The 21724-nt window shown below is 40.7% G+C and overlaps 1 protein-coding gene across 3 annotated transcripts; it reads left to right on the top strand.

Moving 5' to 3' along the window:
* The first annotated feature begins 1568 nt into the window (after window positions 1-1568).
* TTC14 (tetratricopeptide repeat domain 14) lies at window positions 1569-20157 on the top strand. 3 transcript variants are annotated; one of them, XM_037908609.1, is made up of 12 exons: window positions 1569-1630; window positions 3802-3926; window positions 8118-8317; window positions 9239-9323; window positions 9432-9561; window positions 10214-10366; window positions 11092-11163; window positions 13670-13789; window positions 13905-14027; window positions 14738-14855; window positions 17206-17315; window positions 18638-20157. In XM_037908609.1, the coding sequence occupies exons 1-12, from the start codon at window positions 1584-1586 to the stop codon at window positions 19596-19598; spliced, it is 2244 nt and encodes a 747-aa protein (XP_037764537.1). In that variant the 5' UTR covers window positions 1569-1583; the 3' UTR covers window positions 19599-20157. The 3 variants fall into 3 exon arrangements, 2 of the variants coding, with proteins under 2 accessions (XP_037764537.1, XP_037764539.1); XM_037908611.2 differs by lacking the exon at window positions 1569-1630 and adding an exon at window positions 2491-2741; XR_006283768.1 differs by lacking the exons at window positions 1569-1630; window positions 18638-20157 and adding an exon at window positions 2332-2741 and having other exon boundaries at window positions 14738-16746; window positions 17206-17255.
* The last annotated feature ends 1567 nt before the right edge of the window (window positions 20158-21724 follow it).

Raw genomic sequence — 21724 nt, 5'->3', positions numbered from 1 at the left:
TGGATGCCCAATTCCAAAGGAAAATTAATGAGAATTGGGCATTCATATTCTCTGCACTGAATTAAATCTCAGCCATAAGTATAATTAGATCTAGTTTATGAATGGGTAAACCAAGGGATGGAGAGGATAAGTAATTTGACTAAAGTAACTCAGCAAGTGAATTAGGAAGGGATCCCAGGACTTCTGACTCTCAGCCTCCTCTTTGAAACACTAGATTGTACTCACACTCCTTGTCAGAATCCAATTTTCATTATTAGGGGCCATGCTCTACCTTGGACTATTTTATCCTGTTCATGTAGTTAGAGCAGAGGAAAGGAAATGCAGTGCCCTGATCCTGCAAGATATTCTGCCCATGCAGGGCCCGTTAAAGTCAATAAGACTGTCCAAGGGCAGAGATCTGCTTGCCTGGAGCAGTTTGTAGGATTGGCATCTTAGTTCTAATCCGTGAAGTCAGCAATTCACTGTTTGTAACCTTAGCAAGTCATTGATGTCCTTGGGTCTGAGTTAGCTAGTTTTATGGGAAAAGTGGATGCAGAAGCAGCACCTCACTAAAAAAAACAGATTCTACATGTGAGTCATGTAATTCTGGGGGGATACACTTCAAAAACAAAGGGTTTTTTGTACACACTTCTTTAAAAGGGGAAGACTAGCCACTGTGGTCTTATAGCATCCTCTAGTGAACTATCCTCAGCAACTTCCTTTTCAAGGAAATTGAATGCCATTCTGTTAGGAGGAAAGATGATATGATGGGCTAGAAAGCAAGGGAGGTAGGGAGGAGGGATACCAAATTGTCTTGATAAAAAGTGCTAACAGCAAGTGATGAGCAAGAGAGAACCCAGACTGTTAGGCCAGTGGTTTTGAAATACATAACACAAATAAAAGCAGGATCATTTTGTAAAGTAATGTGGGAGTATGATGTGCTAATGACAAGGCACATGTTACTGTGTGATAAAGCATACCTCAAAGGTGCTGGGAAATTTGTTGCCTTCAATAACTCAAATAATTGTTTATCTCACAGTTACACATTGCAGATAGATGACCTATATTAACTGTATTTTAGGATATTTTAGCTTTTTAAGTCTGCTCTCCTAAGAACACTTACTATCTTAAAATAGTAATAATTGCTTAATGTATATTTGTTTTTATTATAGGCAAGACATTTTCATTTTTGGAGATAAGACAATATTTTAAAAGCAATTCTCATGGTGTTCACTAGAGTATGAACTAGTATGTAAATGACATAAGTATTATAAATTAGGTCAGTTTAAAGCTAAAATAGCATAACCTCCACACAAAGTAAAACAAAAGTGTCCATTCATAAAGATTTTGCTTATCTATCTTTATAGATAAGATCTGTTAGACCACTGATGTGCTATAACAGCTATTTATTATGCTAATAGTTAACTGTTGCCTTCTGCTTCTCATCTGTTGGAACTTGGACAAACCTGTTATCTCATATATTTAGGTCCTGAAACTGCCCATATGCATGTAATTAAAGATAAGCATGTGTGTGTGAATTTCTGCCTGCTCTGGGTCTGAGACTGTGACCAACTTTGTTTCATGTGTAGGGCCCTACCAAATTCATGGCTGCAAAAACCGTGTCATGGACCGTGAAAGCTGGTTTTTTAAGGTACTTTTACCCTATACTATATAGATTTCTTGGGGGGGAGACAAGCATTTCTCAAACTGAGGGTCCTGACACAAAAAAGGGTTGCTGGGGGGCCCCCCCGGCCAGTGCACTGTATGTTTCATGGTTAATCCGCCCTTGACTAAAATCGTGAAATTTACTATTCTAAAAGTCCTAAAACCGTGAAATTAACCAAAATGGAGCGTAGGGCCCTACTTATATGCACACGGCCCCTCATCGGGTCCCACGAATCTCACTACAAGCAACAATAAGTCATGTATCTAGCTAATCAGGGTGTAAAACACAGAATAAAGTCATGGGGCTTCCACTGCACTAATCCCAGCGACTCCGGGCGCCCACCGAGCAGGGCTGCTGGAGCGGGAAATGTAATCTCCGGCCAGACTCCCGCTTCCAGCGCGGCCGGCGAGCGGCAGCGCAGGCAGGGGGGCTGAAGCCTCACAACGGGCTCAGCTCTTGCCCCCTTTGCTTTCCCGGCAACGCCAGCCCTGCAGCGCCCGGGCGCGGCGGAGAACAGCTGGGAGCCCCCCCCGCGCTGGTGCGACGCTGCAGCTCGTGTCACGAGAGGCTGGCGATACCCCCGCCGGGGCCGGCCCGCACGAGACTTGCGTCCTTAACCCCGCCCCAGCTACCGGAGACGGGCGGGCTGAGGGAGCCCGTACCCCGCCTTGCCAGCGCCCCCGCGCGCGCGCGCGCGCCGGGCTGAGCGAGGGGAGGGACAGGGACGGAGCTTTTCTTATTCCGTCCCGTCACTCGCCCCGCCCCCTCGTACGCATGCGCGAGAGCGGGGCCGGTTTTTTTGCTCTCCCCGTAACCCCGCCCCTTTCCCCTTCCTGGGGGGGGGGGAAGACGAGGGCGGGTTCTACTTCCAGGTTGCTCCTCTGAAGCTTCCGGGGGCTGCGCGGTGGGAGGGGGGAGTCGCCGCGGTGGGGATGGAGCGGGACCTGCTCCGCCAGGCGCTGAGTTTCCATGGCCCCACGCTGCTCTCCCTGCTCCGCACCGAGCAGCACGATAACCCCGACTTCCGGGGCCTCCTGCCCCCGGCCGGGCCCAGCCTCGAGCCGCCCCGGGAAGCCCAGCATCAGCCGCCCGCCAGGTAAGGAGCCGGGCCGGGGGTGGGGAGGGAGCTGCTGATACGCCCCAGCCGGCTCTGAGGAGCGCCCCCCCCCGCCCCTATATCGGCTTTAATGCGGCTCCACGGCCCCCCCGACGGTTTGCTCGGTCGGTGACCCCCGGGGTCAGAGGGACCCGCACTCCCCTCCCCCCACAACCGGGGATCCGCTGCCCTGGACTTCGTCCCTCTAAGCCTCGGGCAGAGTCTCCCCCAGCCTGGGCGCTGACACCAGCTCCCTCGCCCCTGAGCAGCTCCCTGGTAGTGGTAGTGATAGCCACAGGCATTTACAAATGAGTCAGCCCCCGGCCCCCCCCCCCCCGTTTTCTCTCTTCTCCCCCCCCATAAAAACAACAACAAAAAAACCCACCGATGATTGGCTTAAAAATCAGAGGTGGTTAAAAAGTGAATGTTTGGGTCTTTGCCTTTTGGTTCCTGCGTCCTGTTTCCAAGCTTTCTTCTGGAACCGTGAGGGCTAGAATCTCATTCTTTTTAAATGAAAGCTGACATTTTTCACTTGACTCCAGGAACAGGGCCGCATTGCACTAATACCCTCTTCCTGTATAGTGTTTTTCATCGCTGGAGTTGAAAGGCTTCAGGGTATTGAGGATGGATTTCTTTCTTGTGGCTGAAAGGGAAATGGCAGGAGGAGCTTTTTGTGTCCTACTTCCTAGTAGTATCTGTACGCTCAATTCAAAAGCTGATGCAAAGGCACCTGGCAGCATACTGTGAAATCTGCTAGGCTTAGTTTGACAGAGAAAATCCAAACGCCATTGTTCTGGAAGCTTTGCTATTCAGCACCATTCATGTTCTTGGTGCTGTACACAAATGTTGTCTCTACCACTGTGCTCTGCATTAGATATAGAAAAACTTGGGCAAAGCATTTTGTACTAAACATGTCATCAATAGTATAAATTGGGGCACATTTAATTAAATGCTTATGTAAAGCCCTGGACAGTGATTTATTTATTTATTTTTATGTAGCAGACGTAGCATGCTATGTGAACAAAACGGGGAGTACTAGATTTTTCTTTATTTTTCTTAGGAAAGAGAAAAGAATTGATAACATTGAGATACAACACTTCATTGCAAAGAAAGCTGATTTACTTTTTGCTCTTTCATGGAAACCAAGTGCATCAACAGATTCAGAATCAAATGAAGAGAATGAAGGTAAATCCTGTAATCACAGGTGAAAAGGGATTCTCTAAGAGACAAATTAGCTGTGAGGAATTCAGTAAAGGTCTTGTGTATGCAATACATTTTAAAAATAAATGGTATTTATAAAAAGAGTGTTATTTTATTTCAAGTTTTTTGAAGTTTAGAAATGCATGGAGTAGATAAATCATTTAAATAATCTTCACACTGTGAATACATCTGTCAGATTTTAAAAATAATTCTCATTTTAGTCAACCATGATTAAGGCCTATACTGTGGAATATGGTGGGGAAAGGTAACATGTTTGCATTTTTGGCTTAAATAAGTATGTTTTCAGTTTATCTAATATGAAAATGTAAACACCTCGGGTGACACTCTGAACACTGTAGTACTGATGTGAAAATGGAGTCATGGAAGCAGAAGGCATCCTTGATCTTCCAGTTCTCAAAACAGCTTCCACTTTTAAAAAAAACAGATGTACAAAAAAAAAGGCCATGGATTCCTCACACACTTATGCATATGAGTAGTCCCATAAATTAGTGGAACTACTTGCATGCATAAAGTTACCCAGGTGCATATTTGCAGAACTGAGACCTAAATCAGTCTTGGACTGGGGTTCTGACCACCTCAAATATGACTTGTGTAAGGGACCTCGAGAGGTCATCTAGTCCAGTCCCCTGCACTCATGACAGCACTAGTATTATCTAGATCATTCCTGACAAGTGTTTGTCTAACCTGTTCTTAAAAATCCTTTAATCATTTTTGTTGCTCTTCCCTGCCATTTTCCAATTTGTCCACATCTTTCCTAAAATGTGGTGCCAGAACTGGACACAATACTCCAGCTGAGGCATAATCAGCACAGAGTAGAGGGGAAGAATTACTTCTTGTGTCTTGGTTACAACACTCCTGCTAATACATCCCAGAATTATGGTTGTGCTTTTTTTTTATTTAGCTTGTGATCCACTCTTAACCCCAGATCCCTTTCCACAGTTTTCCTTCCTAGGCAGTCATTTCCCATTTTGTATGTGTGCAACTGATTGTTCCTTCCAAAGTGGAGTACTTTGAATTTGTCCTTATTGAATTTCATCCTATTTACTTCAGACCACTTCTCCAGTTTGTGCAGATCATTTTGAATTTTAATCTTATCCTCCAAAGCACGTGCAGCCCCCCCCAGTTTGGTATCATCCACAAACTTTTTAAGTGTATTCTATGCCATTATCGAAAGCGCTGATGTCATTAGTCATAGATCAGACTAAATCATGTCAGCCTTGTAAAATTATTTCTCACACTTCCGTACTCTTTACTGAGCTGGTGAGAGAATTATTTGTATTAAGTAAATGGATGAGCATAATTTTACAAGACTGATTTATGTAATACACTGGACCCTCTCTAGAACCCGGGGTTCAGGATCCATGCGCGGTACCGCGTTAATGCGGGGACCGTGTTATAGCAGGGGCCACATTACCATGGATCCCTATTTAAATTTGGGATCCATCGCCGCGACCGTGCTATATGCGAATCCGCACTATAGCAACACACGCTCTAGCGAGGGACTGCTGCACCTGTATTCCTGGAAGACCCCAATTTTAATTACACACCTAGGTGGACACAAACTTGCTTTGCTGAAATGTAACAGTCTTTTGGGAGGAACGTGACTGCTGTTCAGAAGGTCACAGCACGCTTCTTAAGGGCTTGATTAAACAGGAAGTTATTCCTGATTAACTTCATGTGTGGATGCTCTTATTCTGGAAGCAGATTAAACTAATTCGGAATAGTGTGCCCTTATTCTGGAATACACAACGAGTTATTCAGAAATAACTGCTTTAATCTGCTTTAAATTTATACCCAACCCTATTCTGGATAAATTTTCTTGTGTGAACAAACCCAAAGTGTTAGCTCAGGAATTGAGAATATTTAATCTTCTTAACACTAAAATTCAAGCATTAAGTGTTAATTGATAAATTATTGCAAGAAATACGTTCATACAACATTTTGTATGAAGAGCCTTCTTTCAGAGAATTCCTGTTAAATATTTACTGTCCAAAGGGTCCATCAATATTCCAGCATTATCTTCAGGAACAAAGTGTAAAAGTAAGCTCACATTGCTAAGCATCTGAGGGGAATGCAGCTATTACGGTGTTGTATTATGAGTCTGGGATTTTGAAGACATGGGTTCTATCCCATACTTTGACTTTGGTCTTTCTGTGCCTCAGTATCCCTATTTATACAACTAGATTACTATCTGCTACACAGATTACTAGATTACCTGCTACACAGGTTTGTTAGGGTGTACTTATATGTAAAACATTCTAAACTCCTCTGATGCTCACCAAGTAAATGCAGGGAGGAGTTATTACTAACATTGATCCTTCATGACAAAAGAAATGGGAATTCTACCATTCTGTTGTACAGACTTGCTGGGGATGTTCCAAGTTGCCTTTTTTCCCCTCGGCAAACTAGAACAGCAACTCTGTTAAGGTTGAAAGTTGCCTGCTGTTTTAAAAACAATTGTTGGAAAAATGTGGTGACACATTGTGAAAGAAGCAAAATATGTGGGCGTTTTGGTTACTTACATGGGCATCAGGTGAAGCTTCCCCTGTGGGAGGCTAGCTCCCTGTCCCACCTCTTCCGCCCACAGCTCCACCCCCACTCTGCCCCAGGCCTGGCACCCTTGCTGTGTCCCTCCTCTCCTCCCTCCCCCACAAGGCCCCTGCCACATCCCTCCACTCCGAGGCCCCCGCCACTCATGCTTTCCTCCTTGGGGAAAGGGCAGAGCAGAGAGGGGAAGAGGCAAAGAACAGGTGGGGCCACCACGCCACCCATGGTTACTTAATGGATATCTGTGTTTAGCATTTTGGAAAAATATTCAAATTAAACAGTCAGTAAAAAGTACTCATTGTTATGTGAAGTCTAGTACTAAAGTTGCTGTCACTCCACTGTATTAACTAGAGGGTTATGCACTTTGTTGTTCGAGTAGGCCAAATGCTGTGTTCAATCCAACTTTTTAAGTGGAAATGGGTTTTCAGGTTTAAGGACCATCTGAAAAGGTATCTGGGGGTAGAATCTTATGTGGCTGTCCCAAATAACTGAGAATGTAGCTGTGGAAACTGAGGCTGGAAGAGTTGTGATGGTATGAATTCTCCATTGGAACAGAATGGGTGAAGTTTGTCTCAGCAAACAGGCTCTGCAGAAACAATAGGTCCTTTGAAAGTGGGCCCCCCTAGCTGGCTGAAGATAAATTGGGTAGAGAGAGGAAAGCTCCTAGGAGATTTTTTGCTGGGAGCAAAATTGTGATGTGAAAATGCACACTTCATAACTTCTGTAGAACAAGATCATTGCTTACAGCAGGCCTTCTTGGCTTCCTGTGTTTCCCCTGCTTTCCTCCTACAAGCTCTCTGTGTGCCACCTTTCCATCCCCTTCAATTTCAGGGATTTTGTAGATCCACCCGTGCCAGTCCCTGTGTGCCCCCAATCACCCCACCATTTCTTTCTGTCTCTGAGTTAAGGTGTCAACGTATTAAACTCTGTTGGGAGAATGGGCAGAGCTTAGATAGGGGTATTACTATGCTGAAAGTTGTTAATAGCTGCAAATAGATGCAATAGCAAACCAGTTCTTTGATCTGTAGACAATTACAGAGCTAGCTGAAGCTGTTAGACAAGAGAGAAGTCAGGTTGCATCCAGGATATTGCTTCCCTCTGCCAGTAACTCAAAATGCAATAGATGTGAACTGGCGGCTGGCAGATGCTGGGTGCCGCGGAGTTTGTGGTGGATATATGAAGCAAGTGTTGACCTTGTGTTGATCAAAAATTACTGTTTCTGGCTGACTAAAGAAATGATATTGACAGACTCTGAAAAACAAATGTTACCCAATCCTTTTTGAGCAGAAAATTAAAGTACAGATATGGGGAGGAGGGAATGAGATCTCCGGGGACTCGGACATGGACATGGACATGGAGGACCTTGTTGGCCAGGGCAGGGGTGAGAAAGGAAAGAGTGCTCTTAGTTTCCTCGGGACAAGAAGGAACAAGAGTTCCTATTGCAATGTTGTGTATGTTGGGAAGTGTTGGCTATACATAATGCCGAATAAAGGAATATAAAGTGCTTTATTAAAAATCACATTGATTTTCTGATACTATAGTGAACTGTAATTAGATTTCAGAAGGCAGAGCAGTTATTTCATAACTTTTTCTCCCCATTAATTGCAGATTGTTATGCTGTTATGCCACCCCTGGAGCAGTTCATGGAGGTGCCAAGTGAGGACAGGAGGGAGCTGTTTTTCCGAGACATTGAGCGTGGCGATGTTGTGATCGGAAGAATTAGTTCTATTCGTGAATTTGGCTTTTTCATGGTGTTAATCTGTCTGGGCAGTGGTGTCATCAGAGAGATCTCACAGTTAGAAATCACTGTAAGACTTGAATATGATCAGTAACAAGTAAACTGATGCAGGGCAGTCCTGGCTTTCTAATGTGTTGGCTCCATCTTGTGCTAGGGACCTGAATTACGAGGGGTAAACCTGAGTTCTGGGATGGTTAATAGTTCAAAGCCTTAATGAATTCTGGCTTTGATTAAGGTGGAAGCTGCCTTGCTTTCTTAGCAAGATATTTTCTTTCTTTACCACTCAAATATTTTAGCTGTAGGTTGAAAAGTTAGTGTATATTTTGATGCATTGACCTCAATCTGAATTGAATCATACTAATATCACTCTGCTTTAATGCTCAATTTTGGACAGATTTAGGCTTTGTCTACACTAGCACTTTCATTGGCAAAACTTTTGTCGGTCAGGGGTGTGAAAAAAACACCCCCTGGACCGACATAAGTTTTACTGACAAAAGCGACAATGTGGACAGCGCTATGTCGGCAGGAGATGCTCTCCTGTCGGCATAGAGCGGCTACCTAGGCGATTTTACAGCGGTGCAGCTGCAGCAATACAGCCGCGGCCCTGTGAGGTCCGTGGTGTAGACGTAACCTAAGACTAGTTTCCATCTAGTTTAATATTCACAAAATGGACTTTTTTGATTACAGATCGGAAGTTCATTTTTCAACATTTGTTTAAGGGTTAAAGCTGGGTGGAAACTGGATTACTCACATTAGTCTTCAATATCACAGTATCACAAATGAGTTCTCTTCAGCAGGATAACTGCCATTGTAATTAAAATCTAGATTTTTTTGAAACATAATTTAATATTTGCTCATGGGACAAATCTTCATTGTGCAAGCTGATACTTCTGGGCTGAGGGAAGTTGTCTTCTAATGCAACACATTTTATTATCATTTGCTTTATTAAGATCAGAGTTCTTGGTCACATTTTTGGTCTCTTCCATTGCAGGCTCTTTGTCCGTTGAGAGATGTGCCTTCTCATAGCAGCCATGGTGATCCTTTATCATATTATCAAACTGGAGACCTTATACAAGGTGAATGCATATTAAAACTGTTCTGGAAGCTGTTTCTTTCCAGTTTTGTTGGCTTTGTTCTCAACTTTAAGATGTTGTTTAGTGGGGTTTTTTGTTGTTTTTTTATAGCTGCAATCAAGGACATTGATCGTTACCATGAAAAGCTCACGATATCACTGCACAGCTCTGCTCTTCCACCCAGTCTGTCTAGTACTAAACTAGGGGTAATTAGTTCTGAAGACTTGCCTTTACATTATAGGTAAGACCTTGCATTCTCTTGTACTCTGCTGATCGACATATATTCTTCAATTTTATACTATTGACTTGTTTTCCTAAATAAAAGCATCACTGTTCATATATGGATGTAGTTCGTTTCAGAATTTTTCACAAAAAGATGAAGAATGAAGTAATCTTAGCCGAGAGAGAGAGAGACTTAAAATATATATTGCAGGAAATGATCATTACGTGGGAGAATACAGGACCATTAATAAACTAATGACTTAAAGGGCTGAGATATGAAACTCTTAAAATCTGTCTTCAGCAAGAAGTACAGGAGTGCTTGTAGGGCTTGCCTCAAGGCCCAGAAGGAGCTACTGGTACTGCAAGAGAAGAGAGCCAAAATGAGGTTTTCAAGTACTGCTTCTCATTAGTCAGGAGGGCAAAGGGTGGGATAAAACAGGAGGAGGAAGGGCAAGAAAACTGACCACAGAATTCTGCAGCTAGTGGATGAGGAGGAACAGCAGCAAAGGCCAAGGAGTTGTGTTGTATTTCCACTTCAGGGAAGGGAAGCTATGTAATTTGCTTGTGAACCAGTGTGGGTAAAAGTATCAATGTATGTTGACTCTTTACATATGTCAACATTACTAAAGAAATGAGTGGTCATATTTGTGTGTGTACATATTTTCTTTAAGGAGAAGTGTTGAAGTAGCCAGTACTTCGGAGACATATGAAAAAGTCTTACATCATTCCTTGGGATTTGCTAATCCAGCAGTAGTTGAACTTTTATTAGGAAAACTGGGACTAAGTGAATCCAGCCCACCATCGTTAATGAGAGGCCTGCAAAGGTACAGTGACATTGCACCGTCTCCATTGCTTTCCAGAGAAAATGCCACTGCCTGAAATGTCTCTTTATTTGTAGTTTCTATGTAAAAATTTCTGTGACAACTGTTACTTCAACCTTGGGTCGATCCTCTCTTGCGTGAGCTCAGCAATTAAATATAAGACACTCCAGAACAACAAAATTACTCTTAAAATTCTGTCACTTTTTTTTAAAAAGTGACAGAATTCTAAGCTATGTCATCCACTAGTAATCTGCTTGATACTGTTTAACTGGGTAAACTGTTCATTGTATATTGGTGGGAACATTAGATTAAAATCACAGGTTACTTTACATCCTAATAATATTTATCCCCAACACTTCTTAGTAATAGCTTGCTTTACTAATGGACCTGATCTTCTGAGCAGTACAGATTCAGAAAATTTTCCTTCTCAAATACAGAAAATTAACATGTAGATTATTTCCCATTTGATGTGTAGCTCAAAGTTTAATCTATATTAATGCAACTGGCATGGGACAGTATACTTGACTGCAATAGACAAATACATTTAGGGAGGCTATGACTTTGGAAATCGGAAATGCTATTCTGATTGAGGGGAGAGTAATATATTGTTTCAGCCATGCTGAAATTTTATTTAAACCTTGGTATAAATTTTTGATAATGTAGACTCAGAAGGAAACTTGGGCAGTTAATAATTTTATTCCCTTGATTGTTTTTTTGTTTTTAAACAGCAAAAACTTCAATGAAGAAGACTTTGCCTTTGCATTGAGGAAAAAGCAATCTGCATCTTGGGCCTTGAAATGGTACAGAGTATTTAATTTTCTTATCAAGCAATTTAGGTGGCATCTACTTTAGAATCTATGATCATAGTTCATCATATTTCTTTGTACCAGTGTTCACAATGAATAACTTCCTGAATATCACCAGGGAGCAACTTACTGAGTGGCTGTGGTCAGTTGATAGGTTATGGGAGTGGGGGAATGCTCTCTGTTTGTAAAGTAAAAAAAAAAAAATCAAATTTTAAGGAAAAGCCTTTAGTTTAGTTCCCAAAGGTTAAGGTCACTTATAACTTGTGCTGGCTCCTGAAATTAGACCTGAGCACTGCTCTGTCTTGTCTCCTCAGCTTTCCCAAAGGACCCTAGCCTTAGTACCCGGCTCAGCCTTTTATAAATAGCAATCAGATGACCTTGAGTTCCCTTGTCTTGACACCTGAGCCCAAACCTGGACTTGTGAGCAATTCCCTTGTGGCCTGAGCTGGCATCAGTCACTGTGTATCAACACTGAATGCACTGACTGAGAGCATTTGAAGAGGCTGCTTTGGGCAGCTGCCGTTTCTTTTCGGCTGTGCCTGGGATGAAGCTGCAGAGTGCACTCTGCTCTTCCATAGCCCAGCAGGCACCCAGGAGATGGAGCTCGTCAGGAATTTTCCAACGAGATGGCTTTTTCACTGGAAAATGCTGTTTCAGAGAAAGCGTTCACAGGAAAGAGTTGGTTTTGACGAATATCCTGATTTTTCTTTTTCTTTTTAATTAGAAATGTTCAAAATTGTCAAAACCTCTTGTTTCAACATTGCTGAAGCAACTTCATTTTTTGCTTTGAAATGACTTTTTGTTTTGAAATTGTAGTTAATTTATGCTTTTAAATGTAAAAAGGTCAAAATCTAAACAAAACGTTTTGGTAGACCCAAACTGAATTTTTTTATGGATTGAAAGTGTGCAGAAACTATCAAGACTTTGACTTTTTGTCGCTATTCAGGATGGGAAAACTTTTTTTGAAATCTCAAAATTCTTTCAGGGTGGGAAACAAGGTTCCTTCCCAGTTCTACCAGGAAAAGCACAGAGCTGGAAAGGGAATAGACAAAGTGGTTTACCAATCTCCCTCAGTCCAGCATGGAGAAGAGGGTGAATAGGGGAAGGTTTATCATCTTTCAGCTCAGCAGCCTCTGCCCATAACCCAGTCAAGCTGGCAATTGCCCCTTGCCATTCTGGTCTCATCTCCTGTCCATGGAAATTCTTGAGATGAGTAGGCAGGTCCACAGAAGCAATATTTGGTTGGGAAGTAGTCCCAGACATAAAAATGATACAGCTGGAAGGGGAATGAGATGGAATTGGTGGTGGTAGAGATAATGCCAGTCTTGGAAACTCTTTAATTTTAATATAGTACATCATTTATTTCATTAGTTAAACCCTACTTAATTTGCCATATTGTGAATCCCGCAATATTAGGCCTCCACTGCAATTTCAACAGTGGGAGCCTTGGCCGGCTGCCCCCAGGGCCCCCGCTCTAAGCTTTTCCAAATTACTGCATATAATAAAGGTCCATTATTACTTTTCTGCAATTTTCCACGTGTTGTCTGCAACTCAGCTGCAATTATTTGACAATCATCCCTCAATTCAATAAGGTCTTATTCATTGGAGATTAAGTACAACCATTTTCTATAATCTGTGGCCATATATTGCTATATTAAATCATTAATCTTGATTGCTGTAGTGAAGTCTCATGATAAATCTGATATGAAATTCGGAGTCCCAACTGTTAACTCATTGGAAGATAATTTATCTTTAGACAAATGTGTGAGAGAAGCTTCAGTTTGTAAGATCTGAAATATAAATCTTAAAGCATCTTACATGGGGGCAAAATTGACTTCCGTGTCATTGTGCCCCCTTACTATAGTGTTGAATCTGTCCCTGTACATTATAAAGCCATGTCTACACTAGCACTTATGTCGGCAAAACTTTTGTCGCTCAGTGGTGTGAAAAAAACACCCCTGGATGACATAAATTTTGCTTGCATAAGTGCTTGTGTGCGCAGCACCATGTCAGCGGGAGAGCTGCCACTGCTTGTTGAACTGGTTTTATTGTGTCGATGGGAGAGCTCTCGCCCATCCATATTACGCGGCTACACGATCTTACACCAGCACAGCTGTATCAGTACAGCTGTGCTGCTTTAAGCTTGTAAGCATAGACATGGCCTAAAACTCTCCCCCCATTAGGGGGTAATATGACAAGTCTTAGAAAAACCCTAAAGTACTGTAACCCTACCATTTGTAAATGGAGAATACAGTGTAGCATGTATGTGTGCTTTCTAAACTTTCAGATAAAAGAATTTACACTTCGGTGTGATGTAAATATGGCATTAATCTAAAGAGCAATTCTTGAAACTGTATCTTGCTAAAATGCTTCAATTGTGTTACTCTTATGGCAGGATGATGTACTACAAGTTGCATGGCTTCTCAAACTGATTTTAAGTATATTTGTTTAGCTTGATGACTCTGTGTGATGCTTCTTTTTTTTTTTACTATTTGTTTAGTGTGAAGATAGGGGTTGATTATTTTAAGGTTGGTCGCCATGTGGAGGCTATGAATGAATACAACAAGGCCTTGGAAATAGATGCACAAAATGTTGAAGCCTTGGTAGCTCGTGGGGCACTGTAAGTCTTTTCTTTATTTTTCCCCTCTGTTGTTAAAGATGGATTCCAATAATCTATTTAAAGATCAATTGTGATGTTTATTTACAATTCCTGTATCACTTTTCCATTTTTATAGTTATGCAACAAAAGGAAGCTTAAACAAAGCCATAGATGATTTTGAAGTTGCGTTAAAAAACTGTCCAACCCATAGAAATGCAAGGAAATATCTCTGTCAGACACTTGTGGAAAGAGGAGGCCAGTAAGTGTTGAATTCTATTCTTTATGCAGTTATGAGCAATTCAGTTTTTTCATTCTTTTTTTATATTGGGCTAGCTAAGTATATAAAAAAGGGAGTGTTTTATCTCTTTCCTGCGTGTGTGCCAACAATAAGAAGTCTGCTGTAAAAGCAGTTCAGGGTGTATAATCTGTTTATATTCTCCCATGTCGCCCCACCCTACCACACATCAGTTTAAATCTCTCCTCCTCGCTGTTTTTTTCTTAATACAGTTTAGCTGATGGAATATTAAACCTGCATAACGTTCAATGAAATTTTGGGATGAATATTTAGCAAGGCAGTTTTACAACATTTAAAATTTTTACAAATTTTTTTTATACCATGACTTGTGTTTTGTTTTATTAAACTTCTGAATTAATTGCATATAAGTACTCTACTCAGAAAAACAGTAAGAATTCCAGAATTAATATTCAGGAAAAAAAGGTTTATCAATCTGAGTAAACAACTGGAGACTCATTCAGAAGTAACAGAACATTTTATTCATCAAAAACTGGAATCAAAGTTTGAAAGTACAGTACTACTGATGTTCAGAAAGTAATGAGATGTCAGGGATGTAAACATCTGCATTTTAGTGAGCTTTTTAATACGTATCTGTCTGAGAATTAAAGACAGTAAGCATTATGATCAAAAACAAATTCTGTTTATGTTGTAAACATTTGTCATATGAATGTTAGGTTGGAAGAGGAAGATAACCTATTAAATGCTCAGAATTATTATAAGAAAGCTTTAATTTTGGATGAGACTTTTAAAGAAGCGGAGGATGCCTTACTGAAACTCCGTAAACATATGCAGGTGATTCTTTATTTTCTCTTAACTTTATCTGCTACAATCAAAACTCCTATTAAAAACATTGGGAAGGGGGAAATTATTTACTGGTTACTGTGTCTTATTCTCCTCTTTCCCCTCTTTACAACACATCTGTCACAGTAAGTATTATGGCTGTATCTACAAAAAGCAAGGTGCCTGTGGATGGCTTGATCATTTCAGATGGGCAGGGGAAGCAACAGCACAGCAGTCGGATGCAGGGAAAGACCAGAACTCAGTAACTGTTTCTGATGAAGGGGAGGAGAGAACAATCTGTTCACACAAGTGGGACTGCTGATACGGAATTAAGACTTTGTGTAGGGTGAAATCCCCAAACAGACAGGTCAGTTTTAGACATATGCCAGAGGGTTGTAATTGGGAATATTCAAAGAGGAGCAGGGTAAGACTGATCAGGGCTAGCTCAGAAGGAAGACTTTGTGTATCTTCATGTGGCACAAAAAGAATCTTAATTAAAGGCCTGGAGAGAGCTGGGGACACCGTGTCACTGTTATGGTCAGCTGATAATCCAGAATTTTGCCAAACTTGTGAGGTGCAAATTAACAAGCTAGTTATTTAAAACGGAGAAAAAAATAACAATTAACGAGGGTGCAAGCTTTGGAGGAAATGATGGGGGAAGCAAGTTCCAGGGTCCCTTTTTTTTCTTTTCTCCACCGCCCACAACATGTTTCCTTAGTGAGCCCCTATGGGTCTCCATGTCAAGCTCCTTTGTCTGTGGCCTTCTCTTTCTGTGGCTTTTTCATTGGTCTCCTTTACTTACTTTGTTTTCCAGATAGGATCAAAAAGAGTGAATTAAAGTTAGAGAACTGGGGCACTGGGTTGCTGTACTCAATGCTTCTGTGCTGAAGGAAGTAAATAGACTGGGGTGGAAGTGTGCAGGCTGGTTTCTTTATGCAGGGCTTGATTGACACTGCTTTAGCAGGTCAGGGAAGCCATAATATGAAAAGGTTTTGTTGAAGGATGGGGAAGAGGAGATTTATGGTAACCTTTATTAAAGCTAAATTATACTGCAGAAATCTCCACTTGCAGTATGTGAGCACTGCCAACATATCTGGCATTATCCTGAGAAAAAGTATTGTTGCTGTAACAAGGCGTCTTACAACCTAAGTCACAAATAAAAGTGATGAAACAAGTCAAAGAAATGGTTTTACCCTCATTCCAAGTTATACTGATGGTGATGGTCATTGATGCAGCTGAGGAACATAAGGCTTGCTGTTGTTCAGCAGTTTGTGTAAGTTTGCCCATGATAAATTAAGGGTTTCCCTTATATCCTAAGGCAGTATCTCTTATATGACCATTGCCAAGCCTTGAGAATTGGTATCCAGAGACTTGCTGCTCACCCTGGATATGAATTCAGCTGTTTCAAACCATTTCCAACAGTACCACGTTAAAGCACATCAGGGAGCTTTTAGTGCACACCAGCAGGGTCTACATGGACCAGTTAGCACATTAGTGTTTTTAGAAATTGCCTCCCCGCCATAGTGCATATTGTTGCACAATGTAGACAAGCCCTTAGAGAGCTGTGGGGTGCAGGAGCCTGTCCAGCTAATGGGGTTAGCTAGCATGCCTTTAATGATTGATTGTTTAGTAACTGAAGGCTCCGTTACCTCTACGTAAACCTTGGTTTACATGTCTCTCTGTTTTTAGCTGCCCTACTAGAATGATACAATTTACAGTTCAAACATGAAATACTCTTTTCCTGTAATACTGATGATATGTTTTTTTTTCAATGCATTTTCTTCTGAACTGGACCGTTGCTGCTGTGTCTGACATCTGGTGCTGCTCATCAACAACAACCCACTGGAATATGATTTCTTATGTAAACATGCATCAAACTGGGCTGTGGTACAATTACAAAATGGTTTGTATCCGAACATGGCCACTTCCAACAACATTTTAAAATTGGATTTGTCATCACGTTTTATATACAAACTATAATACCAACTTCCCCAATACGTATCTCCCTGTTTCAATCTTTATTCACGTAACTAACTTTGCTGTATTTTTCCTGCCTCTTTTGGCCTGGGTCATGGGTACCAATGCAATGGCTGGTCATGTCTTTTTTTTAATGTGATATTTACTGCAATATGGTCCTTAATACCATACTGATCATCACAACGATTAATGCCAAACTTCTGCACAATCAACTTTTATTTGATTAACGTAACGTCTTCATCTGGGAATCTTGGTATTGTATTCGTTGGTGTGTGTGTGTATATATATCTTCTTGTGGTGGTCGTGGGGGGTGGGATTTGGGGAAATATTGGGTTACCATACTGTTACTTTTAATATGATTTTTTGATGTCTGGGTTCAAAAAAGAAATCTTTGGAAATGAGGGAGAAGCAAGCTGCAAAAGAAGAGAGACAGAAGGAAAAGAAAATAGAAACAAGTGCACAAAAACTGCGTAAGCTCTTAAAAGAAGAAAAAAGGTAACCCTATTATATTCAATATACTACATCTTAATTAAAGAATCTAGTGCTGATTAGAACCAAGCATTAGCATCACTAATATAAAACATAAGTAAGTAAACAGCAGTTAGCATCCAGTCACTGAAATGTGTGATATTTCTGTTCCTGTTATTGCTAAGCTTCCTTTTTACGTTAGTGATTCATACTTAGACCCCATTTTCTTAACAGGTAACAGAGGTCAGGCAATAGTGAATAAAGCAATGTGTTTGTTTTTTTAAATAAAGCCACTAAACAGCCACTGATACCTCATGGATAATCTTCTATATGCTGTTTTCTTTCCCACCCTGTTAGCTGGGTTAACGGCATAAAATAACCTCTGATTTCAGTAGTTCACTAGCTCCCGCTGCTCAGAATATAATATAAAGTCCCCATATAAAGTTGTAATCCCATCTGTTTGTGACATTGTAATTGCTTCCACAGCAACAAATAGTGAGGTTATTAAAGCAGGATTATGCCTAAAAGAGCGAATGAACAGATAAGCCCTTGAAGAATCCATTTTCATACAGATTTCATTAGTTAAAAAAGAAAATTTTAGTTAGGTAGAACTAACAAGTTGTTTCCCCCAAACTTTCCTATGAGGTGTTCTTTACTACTACACCTGGATTTTTGCAGGGGGAATATATGGAAATAATACTTATCTGCCTAAATGGGTATTTAGGAAGTATGATGGGATACCCAACCAGAAGAACCCTTCTTGTAATACCACAAGAGCCTGTTTGTTAAAGTCCTCCCTACGCAGGAATGTCACTTGAAATCATGGCAATTCTACACGTGCAAGGCTTGCCAGATTGGGCCCAGCATACCTTCTTGTCACTAGTGGTTTGTGAATATTACTCAGATCTGACCGCAGTCCAGGATCTCACCTAAACTCATCTAAAGATCGCCCTCTTTTGAGTCACATTGGTTGTTTGAAACAACCTAAAATAATATTTAAAGTTCAAAGTTTTTTTTATTGCAATAGCATATCTGAAGCTTGCTAAATAAGCTACTTCAAGAGTATGATCCACACAGGACTCTCTACAATCCTGTGTCCTTCCCAGCTGATCCGCTGCACTTCAAGTGGCTGAAATGTACATAAGAAAATAAATATTTTTTTAAAGTACTGTGTGGCTAAAAGATTCTCTCCATGTCCCAATGAGGCTTTTATTAAATATTTTGGTCTTGGAGCTGTTCTGAGTTAAAGGCTGTGTTCCAGGGACCTTGAAAAGGACAGAGCTTTGCCAGAAACTTGCAGAGTCTATAGATGATTCTGGTGATGCCTCATAGGTTAATTACATTTTTAGGCTGAAGAAGAAAAGGAGAAGATCAACTTCTTCCTCTTCCTCCTCCTCCTCCTCAAGTGATTCCTCATCTGATGTATCAGTTTCATCCTCTTCCTCCTCCTCTTCTGATCACAAAAGGCACAAGAAAAGGAGTAGAAATCGGTCAGTGTCCTCTCGCAGCTCCAAAAAACATTCATCTAGGGTTTCTTCACATCAGCGAGATCAGAGTAGGAAAGATGAATGGTACTCGCCCCCAGCTGATACCTCTGCTTCCTTCCTTAACCAAAAATATGAAATGGAAAAACTACTGGAGCGGCAGGACAGATTAGTGTATCAAAAGACAGAGGTGAGAGAGAGAGACAGACAGTGTTCTCTATCAAGGACTTCTGCTGATGATGAAGACACTTTTGGAGGTAGGTCTGAAGATTCAAGGGATTCTTATTGTAGCTCCAAGACTCAGTCAACCAGCAGCAAAAATGAAAAACAGGGTAAAGCAGACAGATCCTTCTCTAATAGGAGGGGTTCCTCAGGTTCATATCACTGGAAGTCAGATGATAAAACCAAGACACATGATTCTAGAAAGTTAGAAAAGGAAGTAGAGGGGAGAAAAGAACAGTTTAGAAAGTGTGGTTCAAGTCAGAGCATGTATTCCACTTCTCCAGCAGGGTCAGATTTCTCAGGCAAATCAGTAGAAAAGAATAAACAGTACAGCAGCAGTTGGTTATATGAGTACAGTGGAAATGATGATGGTAGCAGACGTGCGTTAACGCAGAGTACAAATGAAAGGAGAGACTATAAAAATAGGGAAAGTAGTCCTGGGGAAACTACTAAAGCAAAGGAGCTAGATGAGGAAACTACACTCAATGGTAAAGGGCAATCAGAAAGTGGTGTTAAAAAGAGCCTGCCCCAGAATTTACTCAACATATTCAATCAAATTGCTGAATTTGAGAGACAAAAAGGAAGTAAGCAGAAAAACCAATGAAGTACCTAAGAAAATAATGTGATTATGCTGGATACAGTTAAAGGATTTTCTTTAATCTTTAATTGCTATTGAGCTTGTGCCCCTAAAATCTGTATGAAAAATGGTCAGAACAGAGTCTGTTTTTGTGTCTTGCAAAGTGTTTGTTTAAAGGTTGGTATTAGTCAAGTTACAGGAGATCCTTTTGAAAGACAAGCATATGCAAGAGTATCATGTTATATATCAGACAACTTTTAAGAGCATAGGATCTGAGATTTAAAAAAAAAAAAAAATTAGGATACTCCTATATAATTAACGTTGTTTATAATTGTCATTGGATGAAAACTTTATTTTTTGCTACCCTTAAAATATAGCTTACTGGCATCAAGTTTGCACTTTAAACACACCAGTATCTTTTCTAAGGTACAAAAATGGTAACACAATAGTATCATTAAACCTAATTTTTAGCTGTTGAAAGGGATTATTTGACTGAATGATGCAATGTGCCAGCAATGTATATAACTTTTGTTTAATGATTTAATCATTACATTTTATTAAAATTTGCTCGTTTTGTTTAATGCCACTTTTTGTCTGACTTTGTTGAATTTCTGGTCTCTTTGGTTTTGTGTACACGATAGTACATCCCATCCATAGGTCTCATGGTGCCTTACAGCCATGAATGAATGAAGTCGCCCTGGGATGCAAGGGATTATATCCAATTTACAGATGAGGAAAGTGAGGCAGAGGTGCATGCCTTACTCTGGTGCTTGTATCCTAAAATTGTCTTCAAAGGTGTTTTTTGAGAATAGTTTCAGGAAAATGGTGGTGTTGGGCTACTACTGCCTTGTGGTGGATGAGGTATAACATCCAACTAACATCACAAATTCTCAATCTGTAGTTGGCAGAACATTTGATCACATGATTCTAGTTCTCGTTGTGTCCAGGAACAAGTCAACTACATATATTTTAAAATATTTGCTGTAGTTACCATATGGGTATAGTGTGGTCCTGTGTGGGAAAGAGGGTGGATGATTATGAATAGAAAAAGAGGTGGCACACAGGACAGTCTTTCTACTCAGATGTGATCTGCAATATAAAAACTTGAGAATCTGTTTCAAACTGTTCTTGGAAACCAAGCGTACAAATGTTGTCTGGCTATTAAAACTGTTCCCTGAAATGTCTTAAAACCTTATATTCAAAAAATACTCTTTAGGAGATGGGGATTCTTGTAGTGTAGATGTAGCTCTTACACAAACAAACAATAGGAAACTTACTTAATAAAACTTCAAAAAATGGTTTACACCTAAAAATGATGAATTTATATCTACAGTATAGCTTTCTTAAAGTAAATCAGTCAGAGCTCTGCTACCGACACCTTAATTACTGTTACCTCCCCCAGCATTATTTATATGGAGCCAGAGGTGTACATGGCACTTAAAAACATGACTTGTTATAGAAGTGGGCAGCAAAGATTATATAGGAAAAAGCGGAGCTGTCTTGTTACATAAGTAATACTGGTTTATATTAAAAATGAGAATCTCCACCCTGAAGGCTGGGCTTGCCCTCTATGGATACTTACTGAATATAACTTGACTGGGATGTTAAATGGAATTTATAAAGAATGTGGTAGTTATGGTGCTATCTTGATGGGAACATAAGTTACTCTTACCATGAATATTGAAACTCATTTGTAAATCTTTGCATTCAAAAAATATGCTGCAGATAGTCTGGTTCAGTGCATGAAAGTGTAAATGATTATCCTGTCAAACTTGTTTTGCTGATATTAGAAATGTAGAAGAGGGTGAATAGGGAAGGTTATTATCTTTCAGCTCAGCAGCCTCTGCCCATAATCCAGTCAAGCTGGGAATTGGCCCTTGCCATTCTGCTCTCACCTCCTGTCTGTGGAAATTCTTGAGATGAGTAGGCAGGTCCACAGAAGCAATATTTAGTTGGGAAGTACTAGTATTTTTTTTGGTTGCTTTTCTGTAAGTGGGATAGTTTTTTCCAAAATGGAATGTCACAGGCTAGGCCAGTGGTTCTCAACTCTGGTCTTCTGCTTGTTCAGGGAAAGCCCCTGGAGAGCTGGGCTGGTTTGTTTACCTGCCACATCCACAGGTTTGGCCAATCACAGCCTCCACTGGCTGTGGTTC

This window comes from Chelonia mydas, chromosome 9, assembly GCF_015237465.2.
Source record: "Chelonia mydas isolate rCheMyd1 chromosome 9, rCheMyd1.pri.v2, whole genome shotgun sequence".
In the NCBI taxonomy this organism is placed as follows: Eukaryota; Metazoa; Chordata; order Testudines; family Cheloniidae; genus Chelonia; species Chelonia mydas.
Note: the sequence above shows the minus strand (reverse complement) of the source record. Positions and strands in the feature narration are given on the sequence as shown.

Coding starts and splice junctions, on each gene's coding strand:
- TTC14 (XM_037908611.2), top strand. CDS start 2,578: ATGGAGCGGGACCTGCTCCGCCAGGCGCTGAGTTTCCATGGCCCCACG. Junction 9,324..9,431: donor AACTGGAGACCTTATACAAG/GTGAATGCATAT, acceptor GTTTTTTTATAG/CTGCAATCAAGGACATTGAT. Junction 9,562..10,213: donor GACTTGCCTTTACATTATAG/GTAAGACCTTGC, acceptor ATTTTCTTTAAG/GAGAAGTGTTGAAGTAGCCA.